Raw genomic sequence first — 19,147 nt, forward strand, 5'->3', positions numbered from 1 at the left:
TAAATATATGGTACCCTAGAGAATGGAGGTGAACGTGTATGAAGTACAACCATCCACCCAGAGAAACCAGGAAAACCGAAGAATTTTAGTTCCAGCTAAAATCTTTCTAGTGGCTCAGACTGCCCACATGGAAGGCTTGCTTAGCTCCAGACTCTCCCTCCCCCATACAGACACCGATTAGATGGATTATTTAAAATTAACTGTTTTGCATGTTTATTTCTTAGCACACTAAAAAATAATCTGGTTTCATCTTTCTAAGCACATGTGCACTCCTAGAAACATCTCGGTACTATGAACCATGCCTTGATGATTTCCTGAAATGTTAGGCAAAGAGATTAATATTTTAAGTAAAAGAGCACAGAAGAATGGATAATAAAATGCAGTAGTTACCTTTCAATACTGAAAGAAAAATCGTGTGCAGCTGACCCAGAGCCAAGGGCACTTACAAATGAATTACTTCTCTGGACCTTTTATTTAGAGTTTAAACTAGCCCCACTGAAGATGCAGACCTTTTAAGGGGCCACAGAGGCTCATACCATTCTTAATACATTTTGATATCCAAATACATGTCACCTACTGCCCAGGGCTCATGACCGCCCAATTTGAAATCTCCCCAAGACACAGCTGGAGTTGACGAAAATAATCCACTTTCTTATAGGCAAAGAATGATTAAGTCAACTTATCTGAAAGCTCTAAGTCACAGAGCAATTTACAATACCACTCAAGTTGAAAACCATTTTACTATAGTAACATCAGGTATATATGCTATTCATGACCATTCCAAATATACTGGTACAGTTTTTGTAACAGACTTCATCTATTTGTAATTAATGACTTCATAAATTAACTGTCAGCACGAGGTCCTTCTTCTTGGTATGGTTCAATTAACTCTACTTCTTTGCTCTTCTCAGCCTGGCCTTGGTTCACTCCTTTCTAGATGACGTGGTTTCCCTGGACCTTCCAATTCTACCTTCTCACACAATACTACTCTAAAATGCCTTGGATTTGGATGGCCAGTCCTCAGATCTTTGGTTCCCTTCAAATGATACCTCTCCCCCCAGGCAATAAATTTATGGAGACAAAGTATACATATCTCAGAGACACCTATCACTAGTCACCTCTGATAGATCCCTTCACATGCACACTGGACAATACAAGGTACAGTGAGTCATTAAACCACATGGCAAATGTAAGTTTGGCATCAGTTTAATGTCCAGTACCTGGCATCCATCAGAGGGACCAGGTGAGATTTTTCAGCACTGGATGGCAAGCTGGAAGAAGGAAGCTTCCCCTCCATGGTCCCACGATGCCCCTTTTGAACACCATCAACCTCACAGATCTTCTGCTTCAACTGCTGGATTTCATGCTCTAATCTACAGAGATGGGAGTTACATGAATTCATTCATGAACAGTATTTCCAGAGCATCTTCACTGGGTGAGACATTGTTCTTGAAACCATGGGGGATCTAGACACTTTTTGCAAAGAGCTTTACCTTCTAGTAGTAAAAGTGCCACATATGCATCAGACAAGGTATAAGGGGATAACGAGCCATGAGAAGGATTCAGAACAATGCTGCAGGTGTTCAAAAGTTGGAGAGAGTTTAATTATCAAGGGCAAAGATATTCCCACGGTGCTGAGCCAATCCTCTGAGGTAGATGTACAGGATTCTGAGCCCCCTACCCCTGCCTCAACAAAACAGTTGGTCTTTGACCACATATGGGGATCCCCCTACATACCTCTGTTTGACAAAAGAGATCTATGCTTTAAAGAATTTTTAACCACCACCAACCCAAGGAGGATCTGCATGGTCAAGGCAGTTCTAAGTTGAATCTTCAGAGGCCCGTAGGAATTTGGGCATTTGGAGATGAGGGTTAAGGGCTCTCCAGGTACAAAAAGCAATATGAACAAAGGCCTAAGTCACAAAAACTAGGAATCCACTTTGGCTAAGGCAGAGGGTGTGGGAAAGGGAAACAGGAGAGAGACCTAGGAAGGCAAGGTGGGTATCTTGAGAAATTAAACCACTGTAGAAACAAACACTTATTTCCAATGATAAATGATACATCCAATATGAGGTCAAGTGTGTGTAAGCTCATTCTCCTGGTGGCCCGGGTATGCTTGGATCCAGGGCCAGGAGGCTAGAGGGCCAAGCTTGCCAGTAAATTTGGCCCAGGAAACATAGGCGCTACAGCTCCCTCACTGTGTGAACTAAGGCGAGTTAATGAAATCTGGGCCTCAATTTTTTCATACGCCAATCTGAAGAGTCAACTAGTCTAAATTCCTTCAGTCCCAAACTTCAAGGATTCTAGCTTCAGATGCTGGCACAGCATGATCCTACCAGCTCTCTGGTGTTACCAACAGCAATTTGATGGACCTACATGAAAGCCAAGTTCTCAACTCGCAGGGATGTGATTACAACGTCACCAGGGTCAGCACTCATGGGTTCCATGGAGGTAATGCCCAGCCTAACTCAGCCATTCATCTGTCTGCTGATGAGCAAGTACTTACTAAGCATCAACTTCCACAGCATGTAGTCTTTTCAAAGGAGGAAGAAAAATGCATAAACATTGACATCAGGGGCCAGTTGGTGGGCCAAGAACAAGGGAACAATATTAATACAAAGTCTTAGAGATGGTAAGGAAAACGAGCCAGATATAAGCAAGTAACTGCCAACATTTATAGTTAAGATGACATGTACCAGAGTCGGTCAAAGACATCTTTCAGGAGTGGGGCAGTGGAAAAGATACCACAGAGCAAAGGGGTTGTTGGCATGGGGTCCTGAAGCCCCAACAGGATTTCTATGGGTAGCAAGGGAAGCAGGGCGTCCCAGGAAAGGATTGTAGCACATATGAAGACAAGAGGACAAAGTGGCTCAGAGTGGGCTGGTGAGTAGACCTGCCACTTTCTAACTGCGTGACACTTGTCCCCAATGACTATATAACCACTGGGTGGAAAAGATGGCAGAGAATGGATTAAATCTTGCTCATAAGGAAGCCAACAAGGAAAGCCAAGTTCAGTGCACTGTTGTCTAAGCTAGTTCTACTTGAATTTAAAATTTCACACTTGTGGGATTTCACAAGCGGCCGACTCAGGCCGCACGGCAGGCCCTGGCTTAGCTGTGAGAACCCAGAGAGATAATAACACACAAAACCAACACCCACAGAAAGCTGCAGTAGCATCACAGCCAGAGCAAAGAGCTCAGAATTTGTTGGCCTGAATTAGGTCTTAGCAAAGTCTACTCCATCAAAACACATGAAGCCAAAAGCATCCTTTGTGTGGCTTCTGGAGGAACGCTGACATCAGGAAATCACTTCCCTGGAAATCACAATACTGTATCCGCTATAATAGAGTATTAATACTAATGGCCAGGGAGTGAAGCTGGTTGACAAAAGCCAGGGACATCAAGCTAAAAGCCCACGTGGCATTCTCACTGCACACTGCAGGATATAAATTGAGAGCATGCCCTCCACTACTTTAAATTGCCTGGGGCTGGAGCTTTGTCCGGCAATTTCATTTACATAACATACCTGCAATCATTTTCTTAAAACTCCAACCTATTTCTCCGAAGTAATAGCATTATGGTTTTTGATTGTTATTTCTTGCTGTTTTGCCAGAGGGAATTACCAGAGAGCAAAGGTAAATAGAACCCACAGTATAAGCAGATCATTTGAAAGGGAGGTTGTCCCAACCTGTTCAGGCAAGATGATGGAGAGAGGCTCCAGCCTCAGGTCTTGCTTTGTCGTTAGTATGGATCCTTGGCGTCTGCCAATATCAAGCTGGGCTCCTACAAGCCAGCCGACTGGGCTTCGGTTGCAGCCCCTCTGGAGGCGCTGTGGGTGCCTGGAATGCTGGAGAGGGGGCAGCGGTCCAGGCCCTCCAACCTGGGCTTCAGGTAAGATCCCAACCGACCAAGGGGTCTGGAGCTAAAGAAAATGCACAGGCCCCTGGTCTCCTCCGCCCTCTTGTAAGAGGACACACTGAGGCCCAAAGATCAAAGAGCCTGCCAAGGCCAGCCAGGCAGGAACGGGGTGGGCCAGGGTATGAAAGCTGGACAGGACAACAAAGCGGGTGATGTCTGCACACCAGGCAGACTACCGACTTTCTGGGAGTCTTGGCATCACGTCTGCTGGGCTACCAGAAAAAAGTGTTCTTGACTTCATGCACTTATTCCTTCTGAGAACCTACCGTGTGGGAAGCGTGGTGACAGGGAATGGGTGGGAGAAGATAAATACTCTTTCTTTACCATGAAAATAGTGCCAGTTCCTAGTTTTATTTTTCATAACACCAAAAGTAACATGAGTAAATCATCACCACACGTGCTTGAATATACCGCTCGCTGTGTTCATGAATCACCTGGAGAATTTTGTTTGTTTAGCAGTTTCCTTTTTAATACAGAATCCTGGGGCCTCCTTCAAATACTGTGAATCAGGAAGGGAAGGAAAAGGGCTATTTTTCAGTTTCCCAACAGGGGTGGAAATCAGCACCTGCTCTGTGTGGTCTGTGACCAAAGGGATGATGCTGTATTGTAACTAGTGCTGGTCACAGAGAAGATGTTAGGCCCAGGGTGAGGGTGACGCGGGGAATAGGGGAGGGTAGGAAAAATTCTGAGGAGGGAGGGTCGGGGGAGGGGGGGTGAGAAGGGGAGGACAGAAGGAAGAAAGGAGGGAGGAAGGGAAGGGAAAGAGAAAAGGGAGGGGAGGGGAGGGGACAGAAACAGGGGAGGGGGCAGGCTGGAAGCAGTCGTATTTACCAAATATGACAATATTCGTATTCCATAGGTCAGTGGAGTCATAGACAAGGGCTCTGGTTTTGTTTGAGTGTTTTTTTCAATGGCATGCCAATGATTCTCAGATGAGGATCCTAAGGAGCAAGAAAATGTGGCGGGGGGGGGTGCTTTTCTCAGCTTTGGTTGGAACACAAGCGTTGGCTGGTGTATCAGTGAACACACAGGCGAACAGAATCACTTTTTTAGAAAGACAGAGAGACGCACACCTTGAGGGGGTGGAAAACACACCACCTTTGGCACCTACGGTGTGCCGTGCTCTCCCTGTCCAGCCTCACCTCTCCCGGTCCTTCTCCAGGGCTTCCTGCTCAGCTTCCAGGCTGGCCCGGAGGCCGGACTGCTCGCTGCTGCTGCTGTTCAGGGTGGCCAGTCTCTGCCTCTGCTCCTCGATCTCCAGGCCCAGGGTGGAGCGCCTCTGCAGGGCCCAGTGCCTCCTCTCCAGCCTGGCCACGGCCCGCTCCAGCGCCTCGCGCTGCTGCTTCTCCCGCGACTCGAGGATCTCCTTTTCCTTCTTCCTCACTTTTTCTTCCTGACGGGCGATGTTGGCAGTGAACTCAAAGGTGGCTTGGAGCTTCTGCAGCTGGCTCGCGTTGGCCTGGTACTGAGCGAGCTGTTCCTCTTTTTCTTCCATTTCTTTTTCTACTTGATAAAGAGTGTTGTCTAAGCCGAGAGGACCTCTGTCAAGGATTTCAAACGCTCTCTGCTTTTCCTCCAACAGGGTTGGCAAATGATGCTGCAGGAGGTACTGGAGCTGGCGTTCCTTATACTGCAGCCTGTATTCCGCGGGCTTTATCTTCTCGAGGATTTGAGCCGCCTGGGTGACGTGTGTGACACCCTCGGCATCTTTCTCCCACACTCTGAAGTCATCTTCGTTTGCAGACTTTAAACGCTCCAGGAGTTCTTGTTCCTCTTCGACTTCTTTTCTCAGGAGGTCCTTCTGCTGAACCAGGTCCTTCTCCAAGTTGGCCAGCTTGACCAGCTGCCTTCTCTTGAACTCCAGGAAACGCAGCTGAGCCCGTTCTGACTCCTCGCCGTCGTCCTCCCCTTCAGCCCGGGCCTCCTTCACCCGCAGGAGGGCCTCCCGGATGCCCTCCAGGTCCCTCCTCTCCTCCTCCACCCGCTGCACCTCCCCTCGCTGGAGGAGCCGGCTCATCTCCCGCTTCTGGCGCAGCTGCTCCTCTAGGTGCACCACGAGCACGACCTGCTCCTTCTCCTGCTCCTCCAGCCTCTTCTTCTCCAACTCGAGCTTGGCGTACTGCTCGTCCTTCTCCTTCTTGAGGCGGTCCAGCTCTCGAAATATCTGGATCTTCTCGGCCTTCTCGTTGTTGTTGAGCTCCTGGAGCCGCTGGAGCTCTTCTTTGACTCGGAGAAAGCTCTCCTCCTCCTGCTTCTTCTTCTGCAGCTCGATTTCCTGCTGCTCCCGCAGCCTTTCCTCTTCGAACTTTTCCTTCTCGGCAAGCAAATCCTTCAGCTTGCTCTCGATGTGGAAGCTGCGGCGTTTGAGGCTCTCCTCCTGCTTGCGGATCTGCAGCTGGACAATCTCTGTCTCCTTGCGCTGAGTCTCCACCTCCTGCTGCATCCGCTCCAGTTCTGCCTTATCTGACTTCTGCTTTTCTTCCATTTCTTCTATGAGTTTCCTGAAATGCCAAACGTTGACCCATCATCGTCTGCTCGCTACATATGAATGGTGCTCGAACTTTTCCCTACCTGAAATGTTCTGAACATGGACACGTGCCACAAAGTCAGGCCCTTCACTAAAATAAAAAGTGGGAGGAACTGCTTTCCTTTTCATTTCCGGCAGCACACTGCTTAGCTTTTTCACTCTGTAACTGTCCAACATATCATTTGCCTAATCTCCTGAAGTCGCCTCTGATATCATTTCTTTGTAGAGTCTATAAGCATAATGTGTTATGCATGATATAATTTTAAAAGCCCCCTGAGCTCAAAGAGAAAGAACCGTGCCCAATTTAAATTTAAATGTGAATAATGTTATTCAGCCCAATGGCTAAAACTCAATAGAAATTCAGTTACAAAATGACATTAAATAAAAATGCTTATGCTGTCCTCAACTCATTGGGGTCAAATATCAAAGTCAAGATAATCGACAGTTCATTGTTGCAGCTCAAATAACCGCATGCTATTTAGCATTTAATCACTAGTTTAGGACAAATGATAATCACCAAATGGCCCCAAATATTAGTTTATTAACACATAACACTGAGAATAACAGGAATCTCCATAGAAAACTGACATGCATGATTTCAGGGGTTACATGTCATGCTTGGTCTATAGAATTCTAAACTCCAGGTTCCAGAAAATAAATATCCAATTTACAGATTTTCTCTGGCCTTTAGTTTCTACTCTAATATATAACCTTACTCTGTTTCTTGGCTTGTTAAACAGGATGAGGGTGGGGAGAAGGAGAAAATACTTAAGTTTTATCAGATAATTATATTCAGAACATATAAAAAAAAACCTCTCCCAATCAGCTAAAAAAATCACACACACACACACACACACACACACACACACACACACACGAGAAAAGTGGGCCAAGAATTTAAAGAAGCAAATTATAGAAGGGAAATATAAATGGCCAAATAACATAAGCAAAGATGTTTAAAAGGGGAGGAGATATAAGGAAGGGGAACTGTCATTCTTTTTGGCTTTTTAAAACCTCAGGCGATAATCACTAAGGGGGATATGCTTTTAGATTAAACATAAGTATACATTTAGCGTATTAAATGTAACAAGTGTATGAAATTTGCCTACTGACTCTATTCCCACTTTGTCCCAAGTATTTGAAGATGTACTGTTTTCAAAACATTCAAACATGAGGTAAAACTAACCAGCTAGAGAAATGACCTACAGTCATTAAACACGTAAATACTTGACACAGAGCCAGAGCAAGGTAGTGAAACAGACTCGAAGAAATCCGTCTGGAGCAGTAATGCAACAATCCACAGACTACAGTAGTGTTAAAACCCGTACCCCACATGGCTTACCTTTTACTTTCTAATTTTTCAAGTTCTTCGCGCTGTTGCCGCTCAAATTCAAGTCTAATAAAAATCAAATGAAAATGAGTCACTTTTCAGAAACAGCTTTTCTCTCTCATTCTCTGTATATAGTTGCATATTAGAAAGAGCATCCATTTTTTAAGCATTATTTTTAATTACAATGGATTAGCAATTTAAAATGTTTTCTTTGCTCTGTGACTATGATTAGAAATTAGACATTCTTCTGGGTGCTGGCATTCAGGCTTGAAAAGAATATATTTGACCTGAAGGAAAACAAACAAAGCACGAATGTATTGAAAAAGCAGGGTTAAAGGAAACTTCTAAATGATAAGCATGTCTACTCCATGCAGCTTAATCACTGATGAGTATATAAAATAGAGAATCTCTACCTTAGACAGATGGGTCCTTTTATAGGGAAAAGACTGCCAGAGAGGTGAGAGACAAAGAGAGAGAGCACAGACATCAATTAAGAAAAGAATTAACTGGGGGAAACATCAGGAAAAAAGCAGTAAGGTACTTAACAGCCAATAGCCATGCACACATTGAAGTCTCTTTTTATAAATATCGTACTTCCAAAAAATTGCTTGAAGCAAAGACTCCAGGGAGTTAGATGTGTTATGTTTGCAATGTTCCCATCATAATGACAGCACTAATAATAACTGAGTACCAATAATAATTCTGACAGTAGTCAAATTCATATTTTTACTACTTTGTAGATGGTTATAGCGCAGGGAAGTCCACCAAGATCTTCCTATGACTAGTAGTTCTAGGATACAGAAATTACTGGGGGCTATGTAGATTGTAGACAGATTTACCACAGCGTTACCAGAATAAAGGGGGCTAGTCACTGGGAATTTTAAAACAATTTGCTAATCTATTGATAACAAAAGTTGATTCTCCTCAAATACAAGTCTTAATGACTACAAGATTTCACAGTGTGAAATCTTATGAAACTGTAGTTCTTAAACTTCTACATTTTCCTGCTGTGGTAAATGGCAGTTAGAGCTAAAAAGTTCAACTCTGGAAAAATTCATCACAAACTTTCCCGTATGACATGCAAATCCAGACTAGCAAAAGTAACCTTTACAATGAGCTAACAAACATTCCAAATAGATGTGTTACCTATTCATTTGAGCTAACATTGAGAGTAAGATGCCTGGTGTCTTTTATAAGCAGAACTAAGTGCTGTGCTAGGTCGTTTACCCACGTTAGCTTACTTTGTCTTCCCAGCAAACCCTAAAGTTAGCAAAGTCTCTCCATCTTACAGATAAGGAACCCAGAGCTCAGGTATGTGAAACAACTTGCCCAAGGTCATAATGGTGAGATGTGGAAGAGCCAGGATTTGAACCCATGACAGCCTACTCCCAAAACAGCCTCCCTCAATTCATGAGCAATGCTCCAATTTGTGATAGACAATAAAAGATTTAAACCTTCCCTGAAACTTGTCATTTAGGGTTATACATATCCTCCGATCAAATGAAAACAATCTGTAGACTGTAGGCATTGCCATCCATGAGAAATCAATCACATAAATATATATGAAGGGTATTTGCAAGTCCCCAAGCTCAGCACATATGCCATTATACTAAGTAGGGATAAGGTTTCATTAAAGTTAGTATGTGATTGTTCTCTGTTATACAACAATAAACAGAACCTTGAAAATGTTTCCTAGTAGGTATTTTTTAGACTTCAGTACAGTTTAGCCTTCCTAGAAATATTTACATGGTCAAAAAGAATCATTAGATTAAACACTTTCAAAACCAGAGAATTCCCCTAATGGAACTGCCTTTAATCTCTAGTTTTACTTTCTATGAACAGCCCAGTATACCAACAGTAGACACTGCTCTGACAATGTCACAGGCATGTGGTCTGAAACCAAATGCTCCCCTGAGAGTTGGGAGACCTGGGTTTGAATGAAATCCTCTCACCTGAGGACTGTGTACCAGGGGCAGGTGCTGGGCTAGGCTCTTAGCTGGCAATACCCTTCCTCTGTTCTCCCAACCCTGCCAGGGTGACATGCTTCTCATCCCCATTTTACAGAACAGAAAACTGAGGCTTAGAAAAGTAAGTAGCAGAGGGAGAACTTGAATCCAAGTTTGATACACTAAAACCTGGGCTACTGACCACTGCAATTGTTGCTACTGAGCTGTGTCATCTCAGGAGGTCATAAAATGTGAGTTTTAATATCTTCATCTCTAACATGATGCTCTGAGCACCTACTTTTTTTTTTATTTTATTGAGCATGGTGCCAGGCACAGGGTGAGGGCACACGAGACATGACAGCCTGTATCAGTGATGTGGTCCCTGCCTCCACAAGACTCCCAGTCTGTGACAGTCAAATAAACACAAGTGAACACCCAACGGGTTGCAAGCCAGGAAGGACACACTGTTATAACATACAAGAGCAGGGTACTGATTCCAGAATTTGGTAGTACCTAGAATCAAGGCAAGCTTCCTGAGGAAACTTATACCTAAGCTGTGCCATTCTTGCTCATTCATGATACAGAAATTCAAGAGAAGCTCAATAAAACCACATCTTGGCTTGCTGTGGGGGAAGCGGCAAGACCCAAAGCCTAATAGGACAACAAGAAGGCAGACGGTGAAGGGCCTTGGAAAGTAAATATTAAGGACTCTGAACTTGATCCTAAAGATGGTGGCAGAAAAGTCCCATGTGATAAGAAAGAAAGAGTTGGGGCGCTGGGGTGGCTTAGTCAGTTAAGCATCAGACTTCAGCTCAGGTCATGACCTTATGGTTCGTGAGTTAGAGCCCCACACTGGGCTCTGTGCTGAGAGCTCAGAGCCTGGAGCCTGCTTCAGATTCTGTGTGTCTCCCTCTCTCTCTGCCCCTCTTCTACTCATTCTCTCTCATTCTCTCTCTCTCTCTCTCTCTCTCTCTCTCTCTCTCTCTCTCTCTCTCAAAAATAAACATTAAAGAAAGGAAGAGTCAAAGACGCCCCTCAGGTTTCTGACCGGATTACATAGGAGGTGGGAAAGCAAGAGCTAAAAGGTCTGCAGGTGTGAACACAAGTTCTAGGGACTGTGAGACCATGTATGAGTCATTTAATAATATGTATTGGGATCCACTGAGATGGAGAAGAGCACTGGGGACAGACCAGTGGGGGAGGCAGAAGTCGTAATGGCAGCCACACTAGTGCTAGTACTCATGGTGGCCAAGATGAGGGCAGCAGCCACCGTCCCCTGAAGATTCACTCTATGCCCGGTTCTGAGGACTTCTCATTTAACTCTCGCAATGGCCCTGTGAGGTAGGTGCCGTCATTATCCCATTTGACATGTGAGGGACGGTCATATCACTAGTAAATGGCAGAATCAATCCTGACGCCAGAGCTCACAATTTTTACCTCTTCTCCATCCTGCCTTCGAGAAGGTAAGCCCAATTTCATACATTTGTGGAAGCTAATGACTCCAGAAAGTTCTACTAAATGAGATGTCCAGCAGGCAGGGAGATACATACAAAGGTCTAGCTCTCGGGCCATTGACAAGGACGGAGATACAGACTTGGGATTCACCAGCATCTAGACTGCAACTGAAACCACAAAAGCGGATGAGGTTACCCAGGATGTATGTATGGAATGAGAATAAAGGAGCTTAGTGACAAATCTGGAAGACCGCGGATACCGCAGTGACTGGCAGAGAACAAGGCTAAGGAGCAGTTAAAGACACAGAGAGAAGGTCAGGAAAGAGTGGGCACAGGAAAACAAAGGGAAGGGAGAAAAGTAGTATGAAATGCTCCAGGAAAGTCAAGTAAGATAGGGCCCAAGGAGAACTCACTGAACTTAGCAACATGGAGGTCACTGGCAAACTTGGAGTGAGCTTTTCTGGGTTTGGGGCCAGACTGCAGTGGACTGGGACTGAATGGGAGGAGAGCAGAGGCTGAACAATAGACAGTGTTCTCAGTAATGTTAGTTATGAAGGGGAAGTGGTAGTTTTAGGAGAATGGGTCCTCATTTTAAAAGCTGGAAGAGACTTGTGCGTATTTAAACCCTGGTATAAACAAGCCAGAAGAGACAGAGTGTAAACAAATTGGGGATAGAGGCCCCTAAGCTGGAATTGGAAGGAAAGGACAGAATGATGGCTAAGAACATGGGCTTTGGAATTAGTCTACCCCAGGTCAAATCCTGGCTCCTATAAGACCACAGGACAGTTTTTCTCTAAGCCTTAATTTCCTCATCTGGAACTACACTCGAGAATAAGCTTAGTCCTTGCTGAGTGGAGGATCCAATGGAAGTATATAATGAGCACTTAGCAGTTAACAAATATTAGCTATGAATCCTACAGCATCCATAGTACAGGTAGGAGAAGACAAAGAGCAATTCAGCCATTGAGACAGGAAGGACGGAGGAAAAGACAAAAGCAAAGCAGACATGGGCTTTGGTGTGGTGTTTCTTAGGACTTCTGTATTCTCTGTGAGGTCAGAAGCAAGGTCCTCTGCTAAGAATAAGGAGGAAGGTGGTGGGGTTAGAGACATAAAGAACATGAAGATTACTAGTAATACCTGAAAAGGCCAATGGGCAAGAGAACTGATAAGGACAACAAACTAAAAGGGGATGGGTGGGTGGGCATCACTCAAGCCTAGGGATCATTAATTTACAGAGGTGCCCATCTCTGTGTTGACATGGCTTTCTCTCATAGCATTGGGCTGAGATATCAGATACAGGTTCAGGGCAGGGAGAAAATTCAATGGAACCAGGTGGGTCTCCAACAAGTGAAAGAACCAAAGGACCATCTGAGGATTTGGGAAGAGGACGGCTCAAGTGTTGGGGATGAAAACTTGACTGGACAGAGAAGTAAGTGGAGATGCGGCAAGTCTTCTTAGAGGTGAAATGAAGAAATCTAAGAAGTCTCCAGGCTGAAGAAGTAAATATGCTTACTTAACCATAAGTATCCATACGGAATCACCCAAGATAACAGCAGGACTGAAAAAGATGGTGAAGCTTAGAAAGTAAGTTTAGATGACAACAGTAAGGAGGGGCAAAGGCTGGGAGAGGCAGGTGCCATAAGTGAACACATCAGAGCTCTGTGGGGCAGGGGAAGGGTGGTCTGAGGGCAGCTTCAGGGGAACCGGAGTCTCTGGGCTGATGAGAACCCTGGCTCCTCCTTGGTAGAAGTTCTCATTTCAGATTGTGATAAGGAAAGGAAAAGAACTTGGACGAACGGAAGCTGTCAACCTTAGATGTAATGAGGCTGTCTGACCCCTCCTGAAGAGAGGCATCTAATGATATGTAATGTTCTGAGTTAAGAAGTCAAGGAAAGATTCCCATTTGAATTCATAAGGAAGAAGTATGGATTCATTCCTGTGGTCTCTTTCTAAAATGGGAAAAAAAGTTTGACTGCTTCCTACTAAAAGCAATGTCCTTGATAACAAATGACCTTTCTGTCCTAAAATATAAGAGTTAAAAAAAAAAACAAAAACAAAACATAAAGATGCTCAGTCTTAACTTAAAACCAAGTCCCAACCATTCTGAGAGTCATAATTACAAAGTCAAGAACTATATTTCAAAATACGAGGTGAATTAGCTATTGCTGGTACTGTATGACTTCCATTAAATATTACATATTTACTAATCATACTTTAAAATGCACCTCTTTCCTTAATCAATGATAATTATTTCAAATAGCAAACCTCAAGAGATTGTGAAAGATAAACGTGAATGTGTTAATATCAGGGAAAGAATATCAACTATAATTGTATTTTAATGTGGCTTCATTTTAAATAATTGTAATTCACTACCTTATTTTACTGGAATTATCTTGGCCCCAAATGCTAATTTCCTAAATGTTACAATTAAAAGGAAAACCACAAAAGGATGTAATTTTTGCAGCTGTTTTTAGCATTTTAAAATGACATTTGGAAGTACACATACTGCGTTAGGTCCAACAAAAAAAGCAGCATACAATCTATTTTTATGAGAAACGGCTTTTTTTTTTTTTTTGCATTAAAAGACATCTAGCATTTTTAGGTATAATTGCACATCTTGCAATTTATATTCCTGTTATCATCGGCAGTGAAAAAGCAAGGGGGTGGGAATTTCTCAGTTCACACCATGACATTGAAAGTGAGACTGTGATTATCAAAAAAAAGAAAGAAAAAGAAAAATTTAAATGAACTGAAGGCATAAATATCCGAGTCCTTATGTTATGCCAGGGGTGATTAGTTTTGTGTCTTTGATGTCGTTTCACTTTCAAAAAGGAGGCAAACAGCTACTCCAGTGCAGCCAACACTTGTACTGGCAGCTGTGGTGGGGGGCAGATGTGGAGGGCAACTGAGGCTGAGCCCCAGGCCCCAGCATGACTAGAAGGGAGTGACCTGACAATGGAGGTGAGCTGAAGGCAAGGTAGTCCCCCGCATGGACATTCTCCATAAGTACATGAACAGCTGAGGGGAAAGAAAATTCTTAGGCCATGGGTAAGCCAGAATTTTTCCCACGTGATTTTTAGGTTCTCATAGGTTTGACCCCATGGGTGTGCCACCTATGAGGACACACAGGATCCTGCATTCACTGTCTACTGCCGTCATCTTGAGACTCTTCCTATTTGAACGAGAAGCCCCATGTTTACACTATGCACTGAACCCTGCAAATTATGTAGCTGGGTTTTGATCAAGCATACATCATTTCTTAAAGAACTCCTGGCCCGTTGCCTGGGATGTACGGTGGTAGTCTGCAGTCCAGATTCTGGCAAGGGCCAGGTGGAAAGCAGCTAGAAAAGACCAGAACTCCATGCAAGATGGCTCACTTGTCCCTGATCCTTCACAAGGGATTAGGTTTCAACAACAGTTCTGGTAACAGTGAGACCAGAATGGCTGACCTTCTTACCACCCTACCACTCTCAGGAACTTCCAGCCAGTTTCAAACCACCTCACTACAAAGGAACAAACTCCCAAAGAGATAGGGGTGGATCTTAAAGACTGAAGAGGAAGTTTGGATTCGGGTGCTGGAGTTGATGCAGGTTTTATCCAATAATCTTCCTGAGCAGAAACCAGAGACTTACCCCAAGGAAGGCACAGGGAAATGTATGAAATAACCTGGCCATTCATCCAGACCCTGTCTCTTCATGGAAAGGCTCTGAGGTCTTTCCTATGTGCATCATTAGAGACTTTTATTAGGAAGCTAAAAGTAGGGGTGCCTGGGTGGCTCAGTCAGTCGAGTGTCCGACTTCAGCTCAGGTCATGATCTCACGGTTCCTGGGTTCCAGCCCACATCAGGCCCACATTGGGTTCTCTGCTGTCAGCATACAGCCCACTTCGAATCCTCTGTTCCCTTCTCTCTGCTCCTCCACCACTCACAGGCGCAGGTGCTCCAGCACATGCTCTCACTCTCTCTCAAAAATAAATAAATAAATAAAAAGAAAGCTAAGAATCATTGCTTTGTAGAGACAGTAGAATTGCTACGCCACTCCTCCTCATTTCCCTTTTTTCCTCCCAAATCATTGTATAGCCTGTAATACAGTGACTTACATACAACTGCAATTCAAGATGTATATATCAAAATGAGGGTCTCACAATGCAATTTAATCTAGGAGGTTGTGAAATTAAACCCCTTTTAGTTAGAAGTCAGAGTTTATAACACAAATATCCCTAGTACTCTGGGAATGGTTTTCTAATAAACTTTCAAATCCCTAGTCTAGAAAGTACTCAGAAAAGACTTTCAGGAGCCAGTCTTAAGCCTTCTGTATTGCAAATGGAAAGTGCCCAAAGAAACAAAGATTGCTTTTGAAAAAAAAAAAAAAAGTAAAATCCGATACTAAAAGCATTTTAAGTGAGTTTTCTCCCCAGCCTATTTCTCATAACAGTGGTAAAACTCGCTCCAATAAATGCAGCCAGAACCAGATGTTAAACCCAGGAGACCTACCTGATTGAGCTGCAAGATCACATGTGGTTACGACTACATGGAGACTCAAGAGATTGTTCGTTCAACTTGGCACACACCCTACACTCTGCTCCCCCCACTATTTTATAGGCCAAGAGACTGAGGCCCAGAGAGTAGTAGAGGGAGGTCCAAGGTGACCTCTTCTTTAGAGGAGCCAAGAGTAAAGCTCACTTCCTCCTACGCCTCCTCCATTCTCACTTTGACCCTGCAATTCTACCTTACCTCCTCAATTGAACTATGGTAACTTTTACCCCAGAAACAGCCTCCCAGAAGTTGACAATGGTTTATCATTCCAAAATGCACCTCTCCCTGTTGGACCCAGAATAGTGTATGTACCTCAGGTGATTTTCCTGCCACCTGATTCAGCCATGAATGCCACATCACCGATAAATGTGAATCAACACCTAACATGTAGGGCAATGCTGAATAGATAAAGTGCCTTTGCATCTTAAGAGTAGATTATAAGTGAAATAAAATGTGCATGCAGATCAATCACAGCACATGATGAACCCGAGAAAGTTCCATTTTTAACAGGAGATGGGTTGGAGGGAGAGCATTTATAGCTGCAGGGACGAGAGGATGCCTAGCAGAGGAACTGCTGTCAAGTTGGGCCTTGACAGATGGACAGAATAACAACGGGCGTAGTGTGGTGAGTGGGGGGAAATCTAGTTGAAGAAAAACAGGAAAAGAAAGACAAAAGATGCAAGCAAAGGAAGCAGTAAAGGGCACACCTGGCTATTGCTCAGAACAAATAAAGGAGTGATGAGAAGAAATAAAACCCAAAAGGTAGACCGTGGACAGAATGTCAAAAGTTAAGCTGACACTCTCGGGAGCACCTCCGTGGGCAACCTTTCTTCCCACACCTGTGTAGTCCTCTACCCAAGACACTGGGTACAAAAAACAGGAAACAGTAGTTCACACAGCCAATAATTCATCTGTTCAATATGGCGTCCATGTGCCAGGGCACTGGCATTATGGGTTCAGCAAAGGGAACTAAGTCCCTGCCATTATAAACCTTCCATTCTAGTGAGCAGGACAGCTAACTAACAATGAGTATGTTATGCGATAAGTGTTATGGGAAAAAAAAAAATGAAGACCAGAGAGAGGGTACAAAGAGAAGGTGACATTTAGGAGAGAGCTAAGTGGAAGAAGTAACCATGAGGATGTATCTGGTGCCAACACGAGTGGGAAGCCAGGCCAATGACCAGGAGACAACGTGTGTGGCATGCTGGGAGCACAGCAAGACCAGCATGGTAAGAGCATATGGAACCGGGAGATAGTGACGGTATGAGAGCAACTGTGGCCCAAGAGGGAGCCAGAGCCAAAACCACCAAAACCACACAGAGCCTTACAGATCAGAGGGCAGACAGAGCCCTGTCCACCAGGGTTCCTTAAGGAAAGAGACCTGCCTTAATTGACTGTGTATCCTGAGGGCCTTCTGTGAGGCAAATAGTAGGCATTCAACCAATGGCTGCTATGAGTAGTGCTTTGATGTCAGGTACAAGAGGCTCAGAGCCAGACCCCAATGACATAGCCATAGAATCCCTGGACGAGGAATACTGACGGTGTCAGCCAATGCAGAGCTCCCTTTGCCATAAGAAGTAACAACTTTTGGTGCTTTCCACCCTTCTCAAGATGAAAGGTCACTAACTGTAGCAAATGCACAAAATACAAGTAAGTAAAACACTTTACTGATACAGTCCCCATGATCCATCCCGGCCTACAGCCTTTAGCCTCCACAGCCACACATAATACACACAAGAGGAGAGCCAACAACAGAGTTCATTTTGTAACCTTTTCCTCTTAATGAATACTTCCGACAAGTCCCCAGATCATTAACGATTACTGTCTAACATAGTTTAATATCATGCAATTCGAAAATACAGATGCACCATGATTAATGTAAGCAATTACATGCTAGAGAGGTACATGATAGTGGACACAGAAAACGGTGTGGTGCCATCTACACCGGGTCGTCCAAGAAGGGGTTCGTTTCAGAACAGCTGTGCCTGTTTCTGAGCAGAGGGAAGAGAGAGAGCACAGAGGGAAGTTTGAAGATGTGAGAAAGACTTAAAATGCACCACAGCTCCTCTCCCTTCACTGAAGTGAAGGGCTTTAGTGTTACAGATCTGCGTTACACATTTGTACTTCTTTGATATCACCCACTGAAAGACAAAACGCTACCACACCGAACAAGCAATGCTTGCACTGCGTGCCTCTGTCTCGGGCTGGGGGTGAGCAGTAGTCCTGGGAACACCTGCCGTACCTCCACCGGCCTGTGTGCCCACTCCCTGCTCTCTACTGTCATGCCTTTTATGGTCTGGGTCATCAACCATTCCTTTCCTTATTTCTCTCTCATACCTCTCTTCATTCCTCCCCTTGTTGCTTTAATGTAAGCAGTAGCTGCCATCAAATACAGAATTCAAGGGAGTGTGGATGTAGCTGACAAAAGAAAAAAAAAAAGTGGGAAAGATTTACATAAGTGGATTAATTGCAACAATTTATGGGGGGGGAGGGGTTCCAAAAGTCCTCTACGATTAAGCAAGAATTACAATTATGATATAAACAGAATGAAGACTTGTCTTCAATGGCATGAGGAAAAGTTCACAATAAAATGTTAAAAGAAAAAGCAGGATATAGAACTGTATATCTAGTTTGATCTCAATTTGTTTTTTTAAGTAATCATTATAATGCATAATTACAATATCTGATGTACAATTTAAACACATATACTATAAATCTAAGTAAATATTACAAACATAAACCAATCATTATTTTTTGGTGGGAGGATTGTGAATGCTTGTGATTACCTTATTCATTTCTGAATGTTTTCCTTTTTTGTAACAAGCATTTCCATTTATAATGAGACAAACTACCTGTTTCAAATTTTTTTCTTAATCTACCATGATTATAGCAACCATTTAACTTCCTTTTTGCTTCTGTGAATCTCTGGTTCATTTCCATTTTATCCAACGACAATGATGATTAACCTGACTAGATCATAAGGTATGGGAACTAAACACGTAATGTCACTGATGTGGGCACAGCTTCTCAAGGTTAGAATTATGGTCTGTGATAGAAGAAGGGGATGAAACTGCCTTGTCAGGGCACAACAATTCACACACACATTCTATCAACAATTATTTCTCAAACACCTACTTGGAGCAGGGACACAGTATCAAGAAAATCAGACCCTTTCACTTACTACTAAATATATAGACCAAGAGTAGACAGTTGACCAAGAGACACAATTACCACCTATTTCAAATGCTACCGAGGAAAGACAGAGGATGCTTTCAGTGAATAGCTAAGGAGATGAAATTCAAATGGAGGTTGGCAGGGCCTTTTTGAAGAAGCAACATTTAAATTGGGATCTTAGATAAAAGACTCTTGGATACTGAGAACAAACTGAGGGTTGACGGGGGTGGGTGGGGGAGAGGGGAAAGTGGGTGATGGGCAGGGA

The 19,147-nt window shown here is 43.8% G+C and overlaps 1 protein-coding gene across 4 annotated transcripts in view; it reads right to left on the reverse strand.

The window, feature by feature from the left end:
• The window catches only part of KIF16B (kinesin family member 16B), a 288,455-nt gene that overhangs the window by 92,913 nt on the left and 176,395 nt on the right, over positions 1 to 19,147 (reverse strand). For all 4 annotated transcript variants that reach the window (XM_015539589.2, XM_015539588.2, XM_007086799.3 and 1 more), the window contains 3 exons: positions 7,787 to 7,840; positions 5,060 to 6,418; positions 1,221 to 1,373 (listed from right to left, as the gene is read on the reverse strand). In XM_015539589.2, coding sequence (XP_015395075.2) covers positions 1,221 to 1,373; positions 5,060 to 6,418; positions 7,787 to 7,840 — 1,566 coding nt within the window. The remainder of the gene's footprint in view (positions 1 to 1,220; positions 1,374 to 5,059; positions 6,419 to 7,786; positions 7,841 to 19,147) is intronic.

Source organism: Panthera tigris, chromosome A3, assembly GCF_018350195.1.
Source record: "Panthera tigris isolate Pti1 chromosome A3, P.tigris_Pti1_mat1.1, whole genome shotgun sequence".
NCBI lineage: Eukaryota > Metazoa > Chordata > Mammalia > Carnivora > Felidae > Panthera > Panthera tigris.